General features: G+C 38.8%; 1 protein-coding gene across 7 annotated transcripts in view; it reads right to left on the bottom strand.

Moving 5' to 3' along the window:
- Window positions 1-21,648, bottom strand: part of TFG (trafficking from ER to golgi regulator) — a 44,694-nt gene extending 23,046 nt beyond the window's left edge. Inside the window, exons 1-4 of one of the 7 annotated variants that reach the window (XM_027103497.1) lie at window positions 21,313-21,648; window positions 16,305-16,531; window positions 12,726-12,809; window positions 6,841-6,987 (exon numbers count right to left, since the gene is read on the bottom strand). In XM_027103497.1, the coding sequence (XP_026959298.1) occupies window positions 6,841-6,987; window positions 12,726-12,809; window positions 16,305-16,488 (415 nt within the window). In that variant the 5' untranslated portion in view covers window positions 16,489-16,531; window positions 21,313-21,648. The remainder of the gene's footprint in view (window positions 1-6,840; window positions 6,988-12,725; window positions 12,810-16,304; window positions 16,532-21,312) is intronic. The other 6 variants (XM_027103503.1, XM_027103545.1, XM_027103535.1 and 3 more) reach the window with 6 other exon arrangements.
- Between the last annotated feature and the right edge of the window lie 1,767 nt (window positions 21,649-23,415).

Here is a 23,415-nt window from a genome sequence, read left to right as displayed (position 1 = left end):
CAAAGCTGAGCCCCTGGGAGCTGTGAGAACAAAGAAGAGAAAGGGAAATCTCTCCCAGCAGCCTCAGAAGCAGCGGATTAAAGCTCCACAATCAACTTGATGTACCCTGCACCTATGGAATACATGAATAGACAACGAATCATCCCAAATTGAGGAGGGGACTTTGGGAGCAAGATTTATTATTTTTCCCCTTTTCCTCTTTTTGTGTCTATGTGTATGCTTCTGTGTGAGATTTTGTCTGTATAGCTTTGCTTTCACCATATGTCCTAGGGTTCTATCTGTCCATTATTTTTGTTATCTTCTTTTTAAAAAATTTTTTTCTTCATAATTATTTTTTATTTTAATAACTATTTTATCTTACTTTATTTTATTTTATTTTATCCTCTTTCTTTCTTCCTTTCTTTCTACTTTTTCTCCCTTTTATTCTGAGCCGTGTGGATGAAAGCCTCTTGATGCTCCAGCCAGGAGTCAGGGCTCTGCCTCTGAGGTGGGAGAGACAACTTCAGGACACTGGTCTGCAAGAGACCTCCCAGCTCCACATAATATCAAATGGTGAAAATCTCCCAGAGATATCCATCTCAACACCAGCACCCAGCTTCACTCAACGACCAGCAAGCTACAGTGCTGGACACCCTATGCCACACAACTAGCAAGACAGGAACACAACCCCACCCATTAGCAGAGAGGCTGCCTAAAATCATAATAAGGCCACAGACACCCCAAAACACACCACCAGACGTGGACCTGCCCACCAGAAAGACAAGATCCAGCCTCATCCACCAGAACACAGGCACCAGTCCCCTCCACCAGGAAGCCTACACAACCCACTGAACCAACTTTAGCCACTGGGGACAGAAACCAAAAACAATGGGAACTACAAACCTGCAGACTGCAAAAAGGAGACGCCAGGGCTTCCCTGGTGGCGCAGTGGTTGAGAGTCAGCCTGCCGATGCAGGGGACACGGGTTCGTGCCCCAGCCCGGGAAGATTCCACATGCCGTGGAGCAGCTGGGCCTGTGAGCCATGGCTGCTGAGCCTGTGCGTCCGGAGCCTGTGCTCCGCAGCTGGAGAGGCCACGACAGTGACAGGCCCGCATACCGCAAAAAAAAAAAAAAAAAAAACCAGACCCCAAACACAGTAAGATAAGCAAAATGAGAAGACAGAAAAACACACAGCAGATGAAGGAACAAGATAAAAACCCACCAGACATAACAAATGAAGAGGAAATAGGCAGTCTACCTGAAAAAGAATTCAGAATAATGATAGTAAAGATGATACAGAATCTTGGAAATAGAATAGAGAAAATGCAAGAAACATTTAACACAGACCAAGAAGAACTAAAGATGAAACAAGCAACGATGAACAACACAATAAATGAAATTAAAAATACTCTAGATGGGATCAGTAGCACAATAACTGAGGCAGAAGAATCGATAAGTGACCTGGAAGATAAAATAGTGGAAATAACTACTGCAGAACAGAATAAAGAAAAAAGAATCAAAAGAACTGAGGACAGTCTCAGAGAACTCTGGGAAAACATTAAACGCACCAACATTCGAATTATAGGGATTCCAGAACACGAAGAGAAAGATAAAGGAACTAAGAAAATATCTGAAGAGATTATAGTTGAAAACGTCCCTAATAATGGGAAAGGAAATAGTTAATCAAGTCCAGGAAGCACAGAGAGTCCCATACAGGATAAATCCAAGGAGAAACATGCCAAGACACATACGAATCAAACTGTCAAAAGTTAAATACAAAGAAAACATATTAAAAGCAGCAAGGGAAAAACAACAAGTAACACACAAGGGAATTCCCATAAGGTTAACAGCTGATCTTTCAGCAGAAACTCTGCAAGCCAGAATGGACTGGCAGGACATACTTAAAGTGATGAAGGAGAAAAACCTACAACCAAGATTGCTCTACCCAGCAAAGATCTCATTAAGATTTGATGGAGAAATTAAAACCTTTACAGACAAGCATAAGCTGAGAGAGTTCAGCACCACCAAACCAGTTTTACAACAAATGCTAAAGGAACTTCTCTAGGCAAGCAACACAAGAGAAGGAAAAGACCTACAATAACAAACCAAAACAATTAAGAAAATGGGAATAGAAACATACATATCAATAATTACCTTAAATGTAAATGGATTAAATGCTCCCACCAAAAGACACAGATTGGCTGAATGGATACAAAAACAAGACCCATATATATGAGAAACAAGACCCATATATATGAGACCCACTTCAGACCTAGAGACACATACAGACTGAAAGTGAGGGGATGGAAAAAGATATTCCATGCAAATGGAAACCAAAAGAAAGCTGGAGTAGCAATTCTCATATCAAACAAAATAGACTTTAAAATAAAGACTATTATAAGAGACAAAGAAGGACACTACATAATGATCAAGGGATCAATCCAAGAAGATATAACAATTGTAAATATCTATGCACCCAACATAGGAGCACCTCAATACATAAGGCAAATACTAATAGCCATAAAAGGGGAAATGGACAGTAAAACATTCATAGTAGGGGACTTTAACACCCCACCTTGACCAATGGACAGATCATCCAAAATGAAAATACATAAGGAAACACAAGCTTTAAATGACATATTAAACAAGATGGACTTAATTGATATTTATAGGACATTCCACCCAAAAACAACAGAATACACATTTTTCTCAAGTGCTCATGGAACATTCTCCAGGACAGATCATGTCTTGGGTCACAAATCAAGACTTGGTAAATTTAAGAAAATTGAAATTGTATCAAGTATCTTTTCCGACCACAACGCTATGAGATTAGATATCAATTACAGGAAAAGATCTGTAAAAAATACAAACACATGGAGGCTAAACAATACACTACTTAATAACGAAGTGATCACTAAAGAAATCAAAGAGGAAATGAAAAAATACCTAGAAACAAATGACAATGGAGACACGATGACCCAAAACCTATGGAATGCAGCAAAAGCAGTTCTAAGAGGGAAGTTTATAGCAATACAATCCTACCTTAAGAAACAGGAAACATCTCAAATAAACAACCTAACCTTGCACCTAAAGCAATTAAAGAAAGAACAAAAAAACCCCAAAGTTAGCAGAAGGAAAGAAATCATAAAGATCAGATCAGAAATAAATGAAAAAGAAATGAAGGAAACGATAGCAAAGATCAATAAAACTAAAAGCTGGTTCTTTGAGAAGATAAACAAAATTGATAAACCATTAGCCAGTCTCATCAAGAAAAAAAGGGTGGAACACGCAAATCAATAGAATTAGAAATGAAAAAGAAGAAGTAAAAACTGACACTGCAGAAATACAAAAGATCATGAGAGACTACTACAAGCAACTCTATGCCAATAAAATGGACAACCTGGAAGAAATGGACAAATTCTTAGAAAGGCACAACCTGCCAAAACTCAATCAGGAAGAAATAGAAAATATGAACAGATCAACCACAAGCACTGAAATTGAAACTGTGATTAAAAATCTTCCAACAAACAAAAGCCCAGGACCAGATGGCTTCACAGGCGAATTCTATCAAACATTTATAGAAGAGCTAACACCTATCATTCTCAAACTCTTCCAAAACATAGCAGAGGGAGGAACACTCCCAAACTCATTCTATGAGGCCACCATCACCCTGATACCAAAACCTGACAAGGATGTCACAAAGAAAGAAAACTACAGGCCAATATCACTGATGAACACAGATGCAAAAATCCTCAACAAAATACTAGAAAACAGAATCCAACAGCACATTAAAAGGATCATACACCATGATCAAGTGGGGTTTATTCCAGGAATGCAAGGATTCTTCAATATATGCAAATCAATTAATGTGATACACCATATTAACAAATTGAAGGAGAAACGCCATATGATCATCTCAATAGATGCAGAGAAAGCTTTCGACAAAATTCAGCACCCACCTGATAAAAACCCTGCAGAAAGTAGGCACAGAGGGAACTTTCCTCAACATAATAAAGGCCATATATGACAAACCCACAGCCAACATCGTCCTCAATGGTGAAAAACTGAAAGCATTTCCACTAAGATCAGGAACAAGACAAGGTTGCCCACTCTCACCACTCTTATTCAACATAGCTTTGGAAGTTTTAGCCACAGCAATCAGAGAAGAAAAGGAAATAAAAGGAATCCAAATCGGAAAAGAAGAAGTAAAGCTGTCACTGTTTGCAGATGACACGATACTATACATAGAGAATCCTAAAGATGCTACCAGAAAACTACGAGAACTAATCAATGAATTTGGTAAAGTAGCAGGATACAAAATTAATGCACAGAAATCTCTGGCATTCCTATACACTAATGATGAAAAATCTGAAAGTGAAATCAAGAAAACACTCCCATTTACCATTGCAACAAAAAGAATAAAATATCTAGGAATAAACCTACTTAAGGAGAAAAAAGACCTGTATGCAGAAAATTATAAGACACTGATGAAAGAAATTAAAGATGATACAAATAGATGGAGACATATACCATGTTCTTGGATTGGAAGAATCAACATTCTGAAAATGAGTCTACTACCCAAAGCAATCTACAGATTCAATGCAATCCCTATCAAACTACCACTGGCATTTTTCACAGAACTAGAACAAAAAATTTCACAATTTGTATGGAAACACAAAAGACCCCGAATAGCCAAAGCAATTTTGAGAACGAAAAACGGAGCTGGAGGAATCAGGCTCCCTGACTTCAGACTATACTACAAAGCTACAGTAATCAAGACAGTATGGTACTGGCACAAAAACAGAAAGATAGATCAATGGAATAGGATAGAAAGCCCAGAGATAAACCCACGCACATATCGTCACCTTATCTTTGATAAAGGAGGCAGGAATGTACAGTGGAGGAAGGACAGCCTCTTCAATAAGTGGTGCTGGGAAAACTGGACAGGTACATGTAAAACTATGAGATTAGATCACTCCCTAACACCATACACAAAAATAAGCTCAAAATGGATTAAAGACCTAAATGTAAGGACAGAAACTATCAAACTCTTAGAGGAAAACATAGGCAGAACACTCTATGACATAAATCACAGCAAGATCCTTTTTGACCCACCTCCTAGAGAAATGGAAATAAAAACAAAAATAAACAAATGGGACCTAATGAAACTTAAAAGCTTTTGCACAGCAAAGGAAACCATAAACAAGACCAAAAGACAACCCTTAGAATGGGAGAAAATATTTGCAAATGAAGCAACTGACAAAGGATTAATCTCCGAAATGTATAAGCAGTTCATGCAGCTCAATAACAAAAAAACAAACAACCCAATCCTGAAATGGGCAGAAGACCTAAATAGACATTTCTCCAAAGAAGATATACAGATTGCCAACACATGAAAGAATGCTCAACATCATTAATCATTAGAGAAATGCAAATCAAAACTACAATGAGATATCATCTCACACCAGTCAGAATGGCCATCATCAAAAAATCTAGAAACAATAAATGCTGGAGAGGGTGTGGAGAAAAGGGAACACTCTTGCACTGCCTGTGGGAATGTGAATTGGTACAGCCACTATGGAGAACAGTATGAAGGTTCCTTAAAAAACTACAAATAGAACTACCATATGACCCAGCAATCCCACTACTGGGCATATACCCTGAAAAAACCATAATTCAAAAAGAGTCATGTACCAAAATGTTCATTGCAGCTCTATTTACAACAGCCCGGAGATGGAAACAACTTAAGTGTTCATCATCGGAGGAATGGATAAAGAAGATGTGGCACATATATACAATGGAATATTACTCAGCCATAAAAAGAAACGAAATCGAGTTATTTGTAGTGAGGTGGATGGACCTAGAGTCTGTCATACAGAGTGAAGTAAGTCAGAAAGAGAAAGACAAATACTGTATGCTAACACATATACATGGAATCTAAGAAAAAAAAAATGTCATGAAGAACCTAGGGGTAAGATGGGAATAAAGACCCAGACCTACTACAGAATGGACTTGAGGATATGGGGAGGGGGAAGGGTAAGCTGTGACAAAGTGAGAGAGTGGCATGGACTTATATACACTACCAAACGTAAAATAGATAGCTAGTGGGAAGTAGCTGCATAGCACAGGGAGATCAGCTCGGTGCTTAGTGACCACCTGGATGGGTGGGATAGGGAGGGTGGGAGGGAGGGAGACGCTAGAGGAAGGAGATATGGGAACATATGTATATGTATAACTGATTCACTTTGTTATAAAGCAGAAACTAACACACCATTGTAAAGCAATTATACTCCAATTAAAAAAATATATAGTACATGTCATCTGTAAAATGGAAAAAAATACATTTTTCTTTGCATATTATGAACACTGTGCTTAAGGTAAACTATACACCATTTGAGTGTACTAATCTAAGATTACTTTTTTACTTGAAACTATTAATACTTCATATATCACGTAAAATTCATGAAATGATTTCCATTACTAAGGCTCATTAGTTAACTATTATATTGAAAAGGGTTCAAGAGCCAAAGGGGTTTGAAAACCAACCTATGTCATAAACCCAGGAGTCTAAGACTAGCTGTAAAACAATCACCCAGAGGGCACTTTAACAATGGGATCCCCAGGCCCTGCCCTCCAAGAGGTCTGGGATGAGATCCAGGAATTGGTATAATAAAATCTCCCAGTAATCTTAAAGAACGGCCAGGTTTGGGAACACAGATATGAATATTAGCACAGATGCAGGAATAAGAAAGGGTAACAATGGAGGTGCCATCCTACTACTGATGAGAGAGAGTTAGAAAAAAAAATCTTCAAAAAGATATAAAAAGGATAAATCAGAATAAAATGACTTCATGGTCTACCATTTTCAGGAATGTTGGTGGATGGTCCCGGTTCTCCAGGTGGTTCCAAGCTATCCAATAAGCGATTCACTTTATTTCGAAGTTCTATCAGTTCTCGACGAAGATATTTCACCTGACTTGATTCAAGGGGTCTTGGCTGGCCATTAACTGGAATAAAAGCATTAATTTTCTTAAAATTAGGAAATATTCTTCAATAAGGGTATCAGTAGAATAATATGCAATAAGGAAAAATCAAAATAACTTCTTGAAAAAGTTAAACAAAATCAAACAAGATACCTATTGACATCATTCAAATAACTTTTTAAGGAAAGGATTCTTCATTGCTACTTACTAATTTTTGGAAAAAATAAATATTCGTTAGTCTTTGCTGATGCCAGATCTATGGCTTACAACCCATAATGGTAAAACAAAACAAAATAAGTTAATTAAAAGAATTCAACTACAGTGAAATAAATTAAAAATACAGAAAGCTTTAATATATTTTAATAGAAATTATGTACCTTCAAAAGCTCATTTTATTTCACACAATTCTTTTATAGCCTTAAAATATTCAATTACCACCTTATTAAAGGTACAATATGACTGCAGGTTTTTTATCATTCTTGCCTACTTCTGACCTAAAAACAAGAAAAATTAGCTACCTAAAATAACTGACCTAAAAAGTAGCCTATTAAAAAAAAATGCAGAATTCATAAATTCACATCACCACTGTCCTTCAAAGTAGTTACTTCCAAAGCAGCACATTAGCCACATAAAGTCAGATTATTCAATAATGATTGTTTTTTTAAACAAAGGCAATATTACCTCATTTAATTACCCATTTTGTGCAAATGACTTTCAGCTGACTAAAAAATAATCCTTCATCCAGCAACAAAGACCATCACCACTGAGATTGTTAATTTTAAAATTTTTAATTTATTAATTCACAAGGCTCTGAATGCAAACCTCAAGATAGGAGTTGAAAAATTAAACTAAACTCAAATGTTTTTTATGCATTGTCAGTATACACATATACAGATTCCTAAGGCACCAAATTAGAAAAGGAAATCTATTTGAAAATAAAGGTTCAGTGAGATTCTTTGTAAAATATGTTTCAAACATCAAACCACCAATATAAGCTTTTAAAAGACAATCCACCAGTATTTTACATACTCCCTATACAGTTATGAGGAAGTTCAATATAATCTACCTGTATCAATGGCTGGCTTTTACTGGGTATTACTGTTTTTCTCTAATAGCTGAAAAGAAGAAAAGCAGCTCCTGACAGCTAAGAACTGACCCAGTACTGTAGGACAGGCTTGAGTGTTGCTAGAAGCTGGCATGGCACTGACAGGTAGGTTGTGGTGTTCCCTTGTTGAACATAAACAATTTCAGAAAACACTAACAGTACATCAAATACATCTCAATAAAATTTTCCAAATTTAAAAAACAAAGAACATGAACAATCAGAAAAGATCACTGTGGGACTGTGATAGCTCAAGACAAAAAAGAAAACCAGTCCATATCATGTGAGAACTAGACAAAAACAAGAATGTTGACCAAACCACAAAAATGACCAAACATCCCTGGCTAATTATGCGTGACTGTCGCAGTTTTACCAATCACAGCTTTAGCCTCAATTCACTACTCCCACCAAAGCCCCATTCCTTGAACCTTATCCAAAATCATCTAACACAAGCCCAAGCCCTATGAAAATTCCTTTCTAACACGTTTTTACTGACACCCTATTGTTCTCCATGGTGTTCATTCTCCCTCATTGCAATGTATTTGAAATTAAGCCCCGTTTCATTCCTAAAACCGCTTACTTGTGCCTTCTTTTTTCTTAAGTAATCTCAATAGAGGTTTGCTAGTTGTATATTTTCAAAATTGATGATCCTATCAATTCCCCAACTTCTAGTTCATTTCTGCTCTTTATTATTTTCTTCCAAGTTACCTGGACTTATTTTGTCCTTTTTCTTTTTAGCTTTAGCATGCTCTAAAAACTATGTCATATAAAAGTCATCACTGGGCTTCCCTGGTGGTGCAGTGGTTGAGAGTCCACCTGCCGATGCAGGGGACACGGGTCCATGCCCTGGTCCGGGAAGATCCCGCATACCGCGGAGCGGCTGGGCCCGTGAGCCATGGCCGCTGAGCCTGTGCGTCCGAAGCCTGTGCTCCGCAACGGGAGAGGCCACAGCAGTGAGAGGCCCGCGTACCGCAAAAAAAAAAAGAAAAAAAAAAAAAGTTATCACTAATTATTTCTAATTCGTATTATGATTTCTTCTTTGATATGTTACTTAAAAGCATATTTTTATCTTCAAAAGTATGGGAGTTTGGGTTCTTTTTTGTCAAATAGTTCCTAATGAGACCAGAGAATATGATCTCTAGGATATTCCTTCCCTGGTATTTATTGAGACTCATTAGAAAACCTAGTACATGGTCAGCTTTTATAAATATCCATATGCACTAAAGAAAAACTGAATCCTGCCCTGATTGCTAGATGTATAAGATCAAGCCTGTATTTGTTCTGTTTAAATTTTGAGGCTGCTTAACCTATCAGTTTCAGAGAGAAGCGTATTGAAAGCTCTCTTATGAATTTTTCCTTCTTCTGTCAATTTTTCCTTGAGGAAAAATCTAAGGCTATGATGTGTAAGTGTTCAGAATTATTATATCTTCCCAGAGGATTATTTTTTATCATTATGAAGTGACTATTACTAATAAAGTTTTCACTTAAGAGTCTACTCTGTTATACTACAAACTAGCCTTGAGTTTGTCTAGTATACAAACTTTTCTAGCCCTTACCTTCCAACTCTGCATAATAATCTTTTGGTATGTCTCTTATAATCAGCATGTAACAAAATTGTTTAACCAATAAAAGTGTCTGTCTTTTAACTTGTATGTTTAGTCTGTTTATGTGTACTGTGGTTAGTATTTTGTGCTACTTTCTATTTTTCAAGCTTTCTCTGCTTCTTTTCCTCCTTCCTCACCATCTAGTTAACCAAGTAAGTACCCTTTGTTTCCTTCTTTTCCCTCTACTGGCTATTTCTAGTCTTTCAATAATCCCTCTTACATTTTAGAAAAGCATACTTCAATTTAAAAAACCTAAGTTAATTACTATCCTCCTCCCAAAGAATCCAAGTCTTTAAAGTATTTTAATTCCTATCATCCTCTCCTGTCTTACATATAATTATTGCTCAGTATTTTTGTTCCATCTTGTTTCTATATTCCTAAAACTATTATTTAATAATCAATGCTCATTTAAATTCATACATTAACCAGTTTATTTGCTCACAATTTCTTGCATCTTTTACCATTCTTCGGACTCAATTTCCTTTTTGCTGACAAACCATTTTTAAAAATTCTTTTACAAGTGTCCTTGACGCTTGTTAAATTCTCAGTCTTTGTTTGAAAATGTTATTTCCCCTTATTCCTTAAGTTTAGCAGACTACAGAATGCTACTTTTCTACCCATCTTTTTCTGAACAGTGGAAGATGTTATTCTACTGTCTTCCAATTTCTGTTATTGTTACTGTGAAGAAGTCTAACAGTCTAATTGCTTTGTAGGTGATCAGTCTACAGGCTGATTCACTCAGGCTACTTTTAAGATTATCTCTTTGTCTTATATATTCTCCAGCTTCATGACAATACATCCAATGGAGATTTATTTTTACTTACCCTGCTCAGGACTCACTGTGCCTCCTGAAACTGAGCGTTTATATCTTTTATATAATTCTGAAAAATTCTTTAGTCATTACTTCCTCATATATTTCCACTCCCCTATTCTCTCCTTCTTTAAAGTCTTAATGGAAATAAGCTGGACTTTCTCAAATTCCCTCTCATTATTCTCCATCTCTGTGTTTTTGTGCTCTATTCTGTCATTTCTTTAGACCACCTTCCACTTTACTAATTCCCTCTTTGGCTGTGACTAATCTGCTGTTCTAACTCACCACTTAGTATTTAATTTCAATTTTAATTGACTAATATTTTTCATTTCCACAAGTTACCTTAAGTTCTTTTTTATGGGGGGGTATTGATGTATAGCTGATTTACAATGTTGTGCTAGTTTCAGGTGTACAGGTGTACAGCACAGTGATTCAGTTATATATATATATATATATATATATATTTTTTTTTTTTTTTCCAGATTCTTTTCCATTATAGGTTATTACAAGATGGTTGAATCTTGTAATACAGTCCCCTGTGCTATACTGTAGTTCCTTGTTATTTATCTACCTTAAGTTTTTAATCGGTTCCTTTTTTCATAGTGCCTAGTTCTTATATTCTTATTTCTTCTTTTATGTCCAATAACTTTTAATATATATTTTATTACCACTTCTACTAACTGAAGTTCTTGGAAGTCTAATCCTACTATTAGTTGTATCCATTGTTTCTTGCTTACATGGATGTTTCATGTGTCTTACACTTTTGACCTCTAAGTTCATCAACAGGATTTTATCTGTGAGAAGCCTATGTGATTTGAACTGAGAACATACACCCTCCAGAGAGATTTCTGCCTTTGTTTCTTGCAATTTTTTGTGGTAGTATCTGGGCTTGGGAGTTCCCAAAGGACCACTGGTTATGAATCCTCAAGGGAGCCTTTGCAAACCCCTGGCATCCCAGGGTATATGAGAATTTCCCCTGTCAACTCCTTGACTCTACCAACTAAGAGATATTTTTCTTCTACAATATTCTTTTTGAGAGTATAGCCACTGAGGGTCTAGGACCCAAGGCCTATACCACGTAGATACCAAATGACAAATCCTTAGATTATGCACACTAAAACCTTCACCATCACCACCAAAAGCATCCCAAGTCTCAGCTTTTGGTACTTCAGGTGCTGGTTTTTAACTCCAACTATATTTTGGTCCCTGACATTTTCCTCAAGTTCTTGAGCAAGCTCAGGTGTGTAATTCAAAAAATATATTTGAAATAGTTTATTTAGCACATCCTCAGTGTTTCTGGGATGAAGATTCAGTTTACCTAATCTGCTTGATAGATGGCCAATAGTGGTTAATTATTTTAGATTCAATATTGTAAAAAGATACCTTTTATTTAAAAAAATTTTTAACAGTTTTTGTTAGCATTTTAAAATGATTCATGTTCACCCTTCCTAGATGGAGAGGAAATCAATACAGACTAAATCAATTGGCCATGATCATATTTCATGGAACTGTAATGGTCAGTGCCACATAATTTTTTTTTTCCGGTAAGCTTATTACAATTTGTTTCCTCTGACAAACACCCAGTTTGCCTGAGTTTTAAAAGGGTACTTCCTTTGCCCCACTTGAGCCACAAAATTTTTTTAAAATGCTAACCAAAACATCCAGAAAAAAAGTCCACATTTTATTTTTCACATAATCATACTACCACTTTAACTCTGCAATCACTTCTATCTTGTCCCTTAAGCATCTGCCTTGCAAATCTGTCATGATCTATAAGAAAACAGAATCTAATAGATTAAAATTAGTCTTATATTTGTTTTTTATCAGAACTATCTCTAATCTTTAAGTACTCCTTGAAAAATAATTTCTAAAAAGTATCAGGCCTATATGTTAAACCCTGAGAATAAATAAAAACATACTACATTAGAAAAGATAATTATATATTCTTAGAGAACTAAACTTAATAAAGGTAGTTTTAACACTGCAATTATTTTCAGTCCTGGAAACACTTATACAAGTGGCACATATTATTATTTAGGGTAACCGAGCAGATGAGTTATTTAAAATATGTCTACTTTCTACTAATCTTCAAAGAAAAAGAATATAGTTAAGCCTTAATAATTTAAAAATTCTGATATAGCTGAAAAGTTACCACTTAGTTCTGAGTCTTTAAAACGAAAAAAGCTAAACAGTTTTTCATAAAAATACAATGAATAGTATGTTTATTAGAAAGTTTGCCACTTACCAAATAACGTCAGTTTCAGTATCCTACTACACTGAATTGCAAAGGAAAGGTCAGAACTATCAAAAATTGTTATAAGATCTCCATCTGAAACAAACAAAAAAAAGTTTCAGATTTGAATTAGTAGTAAACTAGGATATATGTTCAATTAAATGCAAAATGTAGATCACAGAGCATAATTAGCATCTCCCATAAAAACCTTAAATATAAAGGATCTAGGAAAGATGTATTTGTTCAAATGATACTAAATCAATTTCACTTATTACTTTTATGGCAAGATATTTATCATATCCTCAGAAGAAGAGCCAACAAACACATAGCTAAGATTAATACATTAAGTAATCTTTTACTAGTCACCAGGAGATTACAGTTTAGACTGAAATCTTTTCCATTCTAAAAAACTTAAATGTATTTATCAGAAATTAAAGTAATAAGGACTTACATGGTGGCGCAGTGGTTAAGAATCCGCCTGCCAATGCAGGGGACATGGGTTTGAACCCTGGTCCGGGAATATCCCACATGCTGCGGAGCAACTAAACCTGTGCGCCACAACTACTGAGCCTGCACGCCACATCTACTGAGACCACGTGCCACAACTACTGAAGCCCATGCACCTAGAGCCTGTGCTCCACAACGAGAGAAGCCACTACAATGAGAAGCCTGCACACAGCAAGGAAGAGTAGCCCGTGCTCGCCCCAACTAGAGAAAGCCCACACACAGCGACAAAGACCCTACACAGCCATAAATAAATAAGTTTATTTAAAAAGAAAGAAATTAAATAATGATTCTCAAGGTTCAAATTTTAATTCTAAGTACAGTAAAACTCCACTGACACAAATGGAGGGGAAGCCACATACAATAGTAACTAAAAAGGTTGTAAAAAAAAAATCTTTTTGCAGAATTGTCCTAATAAATGGATAGACAGTGGAGTCTTTCAGGTCCCTGACCATCTCGATGCTGATATGGAAACTATCAATTCTCCACAGGAAAAATATTCATATACACAAGATTCTGAAATACCCTAGATCCCAAGGATAAAGAATACTATAATTAGCATATCAACTGCCTGTTCAAAAGCTTTCAAAGGGCTAGGAAAAAAATTGCTAGAGAAAGAACAGAAAAGCAGCCACAGCAAGGAACTGATCAGGGGCCTCTGCAAGGTATCTTCGACACAGCTGTGGGGAAGGAGGGTGCCTGGGGAGGCTGAGAGGCTGCTCCAGCGATGCTCTGCTACACCAATTTTAACACTGATTAGGCAGACTTATTTTGGACAAAGATGGCAATAAAAGCCATAACTGAGGATTTTATCATTGTTTTTTGCTCTTTACAGCCACATCCATATTTTACAACAAAAACATCTAATGCTCAACTTCAGGGATTCTACTCATAAACATATTTTTAAGAAAATAAAGTATATATGTAAAAGAAGGAAACTTTCTATAACTGCCTTTTTCTTTTCTGATTTCTACAACAGAAACAATATCTCTGACGGCAGGAACTCTTTACCTAAGTCAGTCCTCTATCCTCATGCCCAAGAGTCTATGGAACACAAATCTGTACAATTCAAAGCACTCAAAAACACGATGGGGCTTCCCTGGTGGTGCAGTGGTTGAGAGTCCGCCTGCCAATGCAGGGGACACGGGTTTGTGCCCCGGTCCAGGAAGATCCCACATGCTGCGGAGCGGCTAGGCCTGTGAGCCATGGCCGCTGAGCCTGCGCATCCGGAGCCTGTGCTCCGCAACGGGAGAGGCCACAACAGTGAGAGGCCCGCGTACCGCAAAAAAAAAAAAAAACAAAAAAAACACGATGAAAAACAAATTCAATGTGATAACTAGATGTGGAAGTTTCAACAATGAGGATACCCAAAGCTAGGGGGTTACAAACTGCAACCAATGGACAAATCCTTGTTTACAGGACCTCAAACTAAGAATGGTTTTTATATTTTTAGAGGTTCTAGAAAAAAGAAGATGAGACAGAGGCCTTATGTGACCCACAATGCTAAAATATTTATTATCTGATCCTTTAAAGAAAAAGTATGCTGACCCTTCCCTAAACAAAAATAAGAGAGAGCCAGTAAAACAGTAAACTCAGTTTAAGATATGCCAAGTTTGAGGTAAGAGCAAATCATCTGAGGTAAAACCATTAAAGACGAGTTGTACAGTCAAAAAAAAAAAAAAAAAAAAGGACAAACTGATCAAATTTAGGCACACATTTGGAAGTCAAACAGTTGAAAGTCAATGTATTGTAAGTTGAAAGTCAATGTATTGTAAGTAGATGAGATTACTAGGGAAGAGAACAGGAAGAAAACTGCTCTCCTTTTTTGTTCCTTAACATGGGTGACCCTCAAAAATTAGTTCTGGGTACCATTAGATGACACATTGCAAAAAAAGAAAGGAGAATTACGCCTGTAGTGAAATAATCAGCTTAGCTGATCATCAATGATTTATACTCCCTTTCCTCAGTGTAAGTTGTTGGGAAGTGCCTGTCCAACCAGGGACATTTCCCAACCTACTGACATCAACACAGTCATGTGACCAATGTGATGTGAGCAGAAACTAGGCCTAGAGAGTACAGTCTCCCATGTGATTCTCTACACTCTGTCTTCATGCAGCTGCTTGCTGGATGTCAGTGCTCAAGGTGAGCTTGTTAGCCATGTGTTGAATATATCAGAGCTGGGTCCCTGTCAACCTGGGTCCCTGAATGATTTCTTGAGTGTTAAACCATTGAGATTTTAAGATTTCCGCTGTAACAGCTGGCATTACTTCAAGCCAACACACAGAGAGAAACAGAGAAGCTATTAGTGATAAGAAGAAAACTGAGACAACACAGTGTCAGAGATATTAAGGGGTAAGAGTATTTAAAAAAGGATGGTGTGGAGAGCAGTGCCAAGTATTGAGATCAAGGTGAAATAGACTGGAAATAAATTCAGCGATAAGAAAGATACTGGTAACCACCTAAAGCACAATTATCAGTAGAGATGTTAACAAAGAAGACAGGTTTAAAGAGAAAGAAATAAAGACAGTCTACTACTATAATTCTACTATGTGTCTGATGAAACATTTGTCATATAAAACCCATCTCCATAAAAAGTTCTGTGGTCCAATGAGCCTGAGAACACTGCATAAACTGACATCGTACATCAGTATATTACATGTTTTGAAAATTCCTACAATAAATACATTTGTCTTGTTTTAAACCAGCTTTCCCAGACTTAGTTGACCATGAAATCCTTTCTCATTCAATACCTACTAACATCCCTTTCACTTTGGGAAACACAAATAAAAGTTTGGTTTTAAAGCAAAATGGAAGCCAGAATTTGCACAGGCATAAGAGAAAAAAAAATGGCTTGTAAAAATGTGTGAAAGTGTCCTATCACTTAAAACCCCCTTCTAATAATAAATCACTTAGCTATTTTTAACTTACAAAAGAATTATAACTACATGAACATTCCATTAAATAAAAGAAAGTGGTACTCAATTACCATGGAAGGAAACAATTTTTATTCTGATTTCAATGAAAAATGGGCAAAAGAACACATATGATATTTAGACTTTTAAAAACTAACTTGAGAAACACTCTTACCTTCATCTTTATATTTTATTGTAACTTCATCATTACTCAGAAGTTTTCCTCTGAAGACTCTCTGCATCATTAGCACTAATTCATCATAAGTAATATCTTCATTATGAATGGGAATTCGTCTAATATCCTCTCCAAGTTGAGCTTTGATAATTAGCTTCCCACTCAGATCCAACTGCCCATTCATGGTGGACTCCAGGATGTTCTATATATACAACTCTAGAGAAAGACTGACAAAATGGTTTTGATGATTAAACAGCTATAAAACATATTTTAAAAGTTGAAAAGCAAAGTTACGATTAGAATCTAAGAAATTCTGGCCTTCAAAGGAGATCCACTGTTCCAGCGTTACCATATTCATGTTAAAATGGTCTGGAGGGACTTCCCTGTCGGCACAGTGGTTAAGAATCCACCTGCTAATGCAGGGGACACGGGTACAAGCCCTGGTCCTGGGAAGATCCCACATGCCGCGGAGCAATTAAGCCCATGCACCACAACTACTGAGCCTGTGCTCTAGAGCCAGCGCGCCACAACTACTGAGCCCACGTGCCCAGAGCCCGTGCTCTGCAACGAGAAGCCACTGCAATGAGAAGCCCGCGTGCAGCAAAGACCCAATGCAGCCTAAAATAAATAAATTTATTTTAAAAAAATGGTCTGGGGCTTCCCTGGTGGCGCAGTGGTTGAGAGTCCGCCTGCCGATGCAGGGGATGCGGGTTCGTGCCCCGGTCCGGGAGGATCCCACATGCCGCGGAGCGGCTGGGCCCTTGAGCCATGGCCACTGAGCCTACACGTATGGAGCCTGTGCTCCGCAACGGGAGAGGCTACAACAGTGAGAGGCCCGCACATCACAAAAAAAAGAAAAAAAAGAAAAAAAAATGGTCTGGAGGTGGCTTTATTATGAGCCTAAGAAAATAAGTTTTATTATTTTATATCTATTATTATTTTACCCATATATTTAACTGCTTATCTGATTTAGATTTCTTACTTAACATGTCTAGAACAAAGTCCTCATCTTCCCCTCAAAATCTGCTTCTCCTGTAGTCTTCTCCATCTCAGTTAATAACAATTCTCCTTCTAAGTTGTTCAAGATAAAAAAAAAATCTTGGTTTCTCTCTTTTCCTCACACCTTACATACACCAAATTGCCAACAAATCTAGCTGCCACAACCTTTAAAATATCTCTAGAATGCAGTCACTTTAGTACCTTCACCTCTATCAACTTAATCCAAGCCACCATCATCTATTGCCTGGATTATTGCAAAAGACTCCTAACTGGTCTGCCTGCCCTTTACCTTTGTCTGCTTTTAATCTATTCTCAACACATCAGAGTTATCCTGATAGTTAAATATAGTTAAATATCCTGTAGGTAAATAAAATCTAGTATCACTACTTCAAAATCTTCCAATAGATTCCCATCTCACTCTTGGTAAAAGCCAGAACTACAAGGTCATGACCTGACCTCTGGTCCCTGGCCAAGCGTTTAACCTCATTTCCCACCTCTCTCTCTGGCTACCCTGCTACACTCATACTTCACATTCTCCTTCTCAAGACTTGGCACTTGCTGTTTCCTTTATCTTGAGCCCTTTTCACACACCTCACATGATTCAGATCCCTGATCAAACGTTAATTTCTCAGAGGTTTTCCCTGGCCATCTAACTTAAAATGGTTTCACAGTCACTTTCTTATCCTGCTTCATTTTTCTGCAAAGCACTTATCACTACCAAATATTAAAAATGTATTCATTTTTTACTGTCTTTTCCACTAGAAAGTAGGGAAATAAATGGTTTTGTTCACTGTATTTCCGGAGCCTAGAACAGTGCCTAGCACACGGTTAATCATTCAATAGCCGTTAAATGAAGGGGAAAATAAATACTGGCTTCCAAACTCTATTAGCCTGTATATACTAACTGCTAGCCCTGAAGAGAAGAGCATGTGTTAACACTAAAATAGTCTCAAATTTTTCTCACTAAAATAAGAAAGACCTCACGAGTATCTTCTCCAATTTTTCTATTTTGGAAACTTGAGGACAAAGAACAAATCAGTGATACCCTCCTGAGCTTTCTAACAAGACTGTCCACTATTGTTTCTACATCTTCCATAACACACCCCTTCCCCAAACCTGAGTGCGTGTAATTAGACAGCACACTTGAAGAATAAGACAGTGTCAGAGAACTAACTTGCTATTGAATTTTCCCTTCTTGGGTTGTATTTTAATCTTATTTCAGGTTATTCAGTGCACTTCTCCTGTAATGACTCTGTAATCCTAAATTCAAAATAATGTCTGAGGTCTCTAGTAATTTATACCATTACCGTATAACAACAGAAAATACACTTATGCTTAATTAATGTATTAATATCTCTTCTTCTCAAGGCCTATCTCTTCTTTCCAAGACCAAGATGTCCTTGAACACATTATCTGTAACCACGGAGCATTTCCCTAGCATCAACTCCTTCCTCCTCCTGCCCCAAGCAAATGATCTCTCAGACTATTTAAAGTACCTTATAATCTCCTACTGGACACATTCTGGTTTCAACACCATGCTTTTCTACTAGCAGCTTTCTGTTTTCTCTTCTTAAATGTGTTATTTCATTAACATCATATTTAGTGCTCATAATTCTCTACATTTACTCCTTTGTGTGTGTGTGTGAAAGCACTCCACCTGGCCCCCAACACATCAATGCTTCAAATACTTAAGAAAGTTTTCATGAATCCTAATTCATTTCATGAATAGTACAAATAAATGCCCTAATATTCTTCATATAAATGCCCCATGTCCTTCCAATTAACTACTCCTTAAATGAATGTCTCTAGACCCCCTTGACATCCTCTGAACAAATTAATTTTATGAGTGAATCTTTAATGCCCCATCTTAAAATGGGGCAAAAAATATTGAATCTAACACTCTAAGGTCAGTTCAGAACAGAGTGGACCGTGTTCTACGATCTGGATGCTATGCTTGTCCTGACATAAAATAAGAATACAGTTAGCTTTTTATCTGCCAATTCTGACAAAAGACTTCTCATGAAGACTCTGATTAATTGAAACCTCCATAAAACCCCTTCACCTGTTAGCCAAACCAGCCCTCTTCATTTGGGAAATACTTAAATACCTACTATATGCCAAGCTCTGAAGTATCATTACTTCAACAAGATGGTAAAGATTCCACCTTGTTTGTCTTGCAGCCTGAGAATAATAAAGAACTTCAGCAAGTCAATCTATGTAACCTTCTCTTACCTACAGGATGTGTAAACCATCAATAATGTAGTTAAGGACCAGGGCTTAGCTTCAGCAGGATGGTTCTACCTATTCTCAGCAGCATCTAAAATAGTGCCTGACATATAATATTTAAAAACTTGTTTTCGCTCCCTAAACAAAAGATGTATGACAAATAATAAAGTTCTGAAAGAGGGACTGAGAGAAGAAAGCTGTACGATCAGATCAGTTACTAAGTCAAACCTTCACACTGTACCTTCTTTACGTAGCTAGAAGTGACTCCCTTCAACAGACATATTCCTAATCAAGAGAAATTTCCAACATTAAATATAATTGATATAATCCTTTTGATCGTGAAGGAATTGTTGCTCAGTTACAATGGATCTGAAACTATGAGTCTCTTTCACTTTGCATCTGCCACGTTTGCCTGCAAATTCACTTACTGGTTGCACTGGACTGTAACCAGGATTGTAACCTACCTGTAGCCAGGAACCAGGCCTTCTTTCCTAAGGTTGTCCCCAGTTTGTGCAGTCATCTCCATAAGGCATGCACACAAGTTATCACAAAAATAAGAGTACCCTGGAAGGGAAAATCCCATCCCCACATTTGTTTACGTAACTGTAGAATCCAGGTCCTCTTTTTCTCTAACTTCAATCACAAGGTAGAGACTGTTGTGAACTACTAGTTCCTAGGGCTGCTGGTGAAATCCTTACAGCTTTTTCTTCTCCCCATTTCTCCTTCTTTCTTCTTGTCCTTGCCCCACTCCCTCTGAAGTCCAGAAATGACACAGCCACTAACTTATGAAATCTTCCAACAAGAACACTGTTCTCAGAACTGGAGAATAAAGTGACAGGCCCAAGGAAGCACATAAAAAGCCTGCCTCTTAAACCAGGATGTAGGTTCAGTGACCAAACCTCCAGTTCCACGAGCCCTGTAGTTAGGGCCCTGCTCAAATTCAGAGGGGCCTGCTTAGGCACCTCCAGAGGGTAGCAATTTCCTTTAAGAAATCCTAAGCAAAACCAAACCCTTGAGTAGTCTAAAGAATGCAAGGAGCCTCAAATCCTGCCTGACCAGAGGCAGTGTAGCAAGATGGTAAAGATATCCCCTACTAGCTGTGTGACCTTAGGCAAATACTTCGCCAAGCCTCACTTTCATCACATTCAAAATGGGAATATCTAAATTTGGAAGAATCCTTGTGATGATTAAATGAGACCATGCATCTAAAATACTTAGCACAGTGCCTAGCAAAGTAAACTCTTAAAAGTTAGTTGTCATCACCACTATCAAAATGGGTTGGACCTCCAGACGGCACTTGATTAAAGACTGACATAGCCAAGGAACAAGGTTTCTCCTAAGTGACCTCAATTAACTTATTCCCATAGGCGCCATTCTCCACCCTTCTCACCCTTCCAAGCCCCTCTGAGGGTTAGGCACTGGACCACTCCAGGCCTCCCAAAGTCCCTCTCCTCTCCCTCGGGCAGTGCAACCCCTAGAAGTCAGGCGGAATCCGCGCAAGTGCCCTTGCTGACCCAAACACCCCTTAGAGCCCCTCAGAGGGCCCGCTTCGCTGCCACTGTGGTCAGCGGGGCCCCCCTCCCCTCCCCGGACGTGGCCTCCCCTCCCCCACGTGAGGCCCAGGCCGGCCTCCGTCCTCCCGACATCCAGCCCTCCCCACGACCCCTCCGACCCCACCCGTCCCGCGCCCGCCGGTTCGAACGAGGCCTTCCCAGCGTTTTCCACGTCTCCCGGCCCTCCTTGCCCGAGAGATCAGCCGCGCCCCTGTCTCCAGCGGCCATACCGGTTTCCCGAGGCTCCCGCTGCCGCCCCTCCGCGGGTCTCTGCTGATCCGACCGGTGAGAGGCCGCTACCGCCGGGCGCTGGGGCGTTGGGGGAAGGCTGCTGTCACGGCCCACTCGGTTGCCCTCCGGGGCCGCTGCACCTCGCTGGCAGGCTCGCGCGGGCCCCGGCCAATCGCACGGACCCACCAAGCCCAGCGAGAGCTCGGGCCCAGTACGTGGCAGGTGGGGAAAGAAAAGGGGCGGGAACAAGAAGAAAATCTGTCCTTTCGCTCCGCCTTACAACGAGCAAATCAACCCAGCAGGCATGCGCAGCGCCGAGGGGAGGGGGACTGACAACGCCGCAGCCTGCAGGAGCCTGAATCTGTGCTTTCTCACTGGAAGACTGAGGGTAGGAAATGCGAGCTGGATGGATGCACGCATGCGCGAGGCGTGACAAGGCACTTCCGGTTTTCCGGAACGCTAGTATTTCCTGTCTCTCGCCTGTGGGCGGGGCGTAATTTGCTGTTTTAGACTCTGAGAGCAGGTTTAAAGTGGGCGTTAGTCCAAGTTTGGCTGCTTCTTGTTTTGTGGCCATTGTAGTTCTCCTAGTCGTATCTCCAGAAAACTAATCCTTTTCCCGCCTTCCTTCCACAAACTCATTCATTCATTATTGGGCGCCTACGCTTTGCCAAGAACTGTGCTGGGAATGGAAATGAATCAGTTTGTGAGCAAGGAGTTCCGAATAGCGTTTACGAGACGGGACAAACTTATGACTGTGTAAAAGATAAAGGCTGGGAAATTAAGGCTGATTAAGGATTCCAGAAGCCTTTTTGGAAATAAGATATTTGAGCGTACCCTAAATACTGTTCCCTTCTCTCTTATCTAAAGCATTTGTTTTGAATATGCCTGTTTATGTAAGAAGTGCGCTGGCTTTAGACTGAAGCCTAAAATTTTGGGGGAAGGTGGGAATAGGTGATAAAATCTGGGCATGGGGGCAGGGCTGTTTTAAAAGTTGCAAGGAACTTTGCCTTCTAAGACGGAGACTAGGCAAAAAGCAATTTGAACTTACTTGTTCCCCAGTTGTTCACCAGATAGGTAAAGTGAATTCGGGATGAGAAGTTATATTCTTTCAGTACTGTAAAGAGTATGACCTTTCTGCAGTTAAAAGTCTCTGAAAAATTCTGTTTGAGAGTGAAATATATGCGTTTAGAATGCTTTTGCCTCTGAAATTATTTTTTGAGCAATTGCTTGCAGAGTTTGGGGAACTGAAGACTGTAGAAAGAATGAAAAAAAAGTTCCAGATTTTCTCCAAAGACGGTTTTTCTTTGCTTTTTAGAACGGACTAATCCAGATTTGGGGAAATGAACTGCTGTCCAATAATAGTATTCTGATGTCTTTGAGATGGTTTGAGATTGGATTAAAACACACAAATATAGACAGAGGTAAAATATTCCTAAAAGAAGTGAATAATACTACTATCAATCTCCCTAAAGAGAGGTCAGAACCTGGGGCAGGGGATAAGGGGATGAACCTTAGCCTGGAATGAGGGGAAAACACTTTATCTCTCTAGGCTCCCAGGAAAGGGGCTTGCCATTGAGGAGAAATAAACTGATCCCTGCTACACTAGGGCCAGCTGGAAGCTGGCAAGAAAGGCACCCACAGGGTGGTCTTCCAGAGGGAGTAGGGCTTGTGGACTCTGAGAGCAGCTTAAGGTTCTTTGTTGTAATTGCCTCATGCTTCATCCTCAAGCAATTAGTGAAGTCTTGTTTAATGTTAAAACCTGTTCCTAGCTACAACTGGGAAAATTGAGAGATGGGGTAGTGATGATTCCTCAGGTCAAAGCAGAAGCAGGAGTTGCCTGGGGCAAGAAGTGAGAAATGAGAGAGTAAAGCATCATTTGGAAGCCAGATCAGAGGCTCAAGTGACACGAGACAAGATGCAACATTAAATAAACATACATTTTGAAATTTTCAATGAAGAACTTCGTAAAAGATTTTGCCTCGGACTTCGCTGGTGGCGCAGTGGTTAAGAATCCACCTGCCAGTGCAGGGGACACGGGTTTGAGCCCTGGTCCAGGAAGATCCCACATGCCACGGAGCAACTAAGCCCATACGCCACAACTA

This window comes from Aethalodelphis obliquidens, unplaced genomic scaffold (genome assembly GCF_003676395.1).
Source record: "Aethalodelphis obliquidens isolate GAN/ISIS:26980383/991018 unplaced genomic scaffold, ASM367639v1 scaffold1, whole genome shotgun sequence".
Taxonomy (NCBI): Eukaryota; Metazoa; Chordata; class Mammalia; order Artiodactyla; family Delphinidae; genus Aethalodelphis; species Aethalodelphis obliquidens.
Note: the sequence above shows the minus strand (reverse complement) of the source record. Positions and strands in the feature narration are given on the sequence as shown.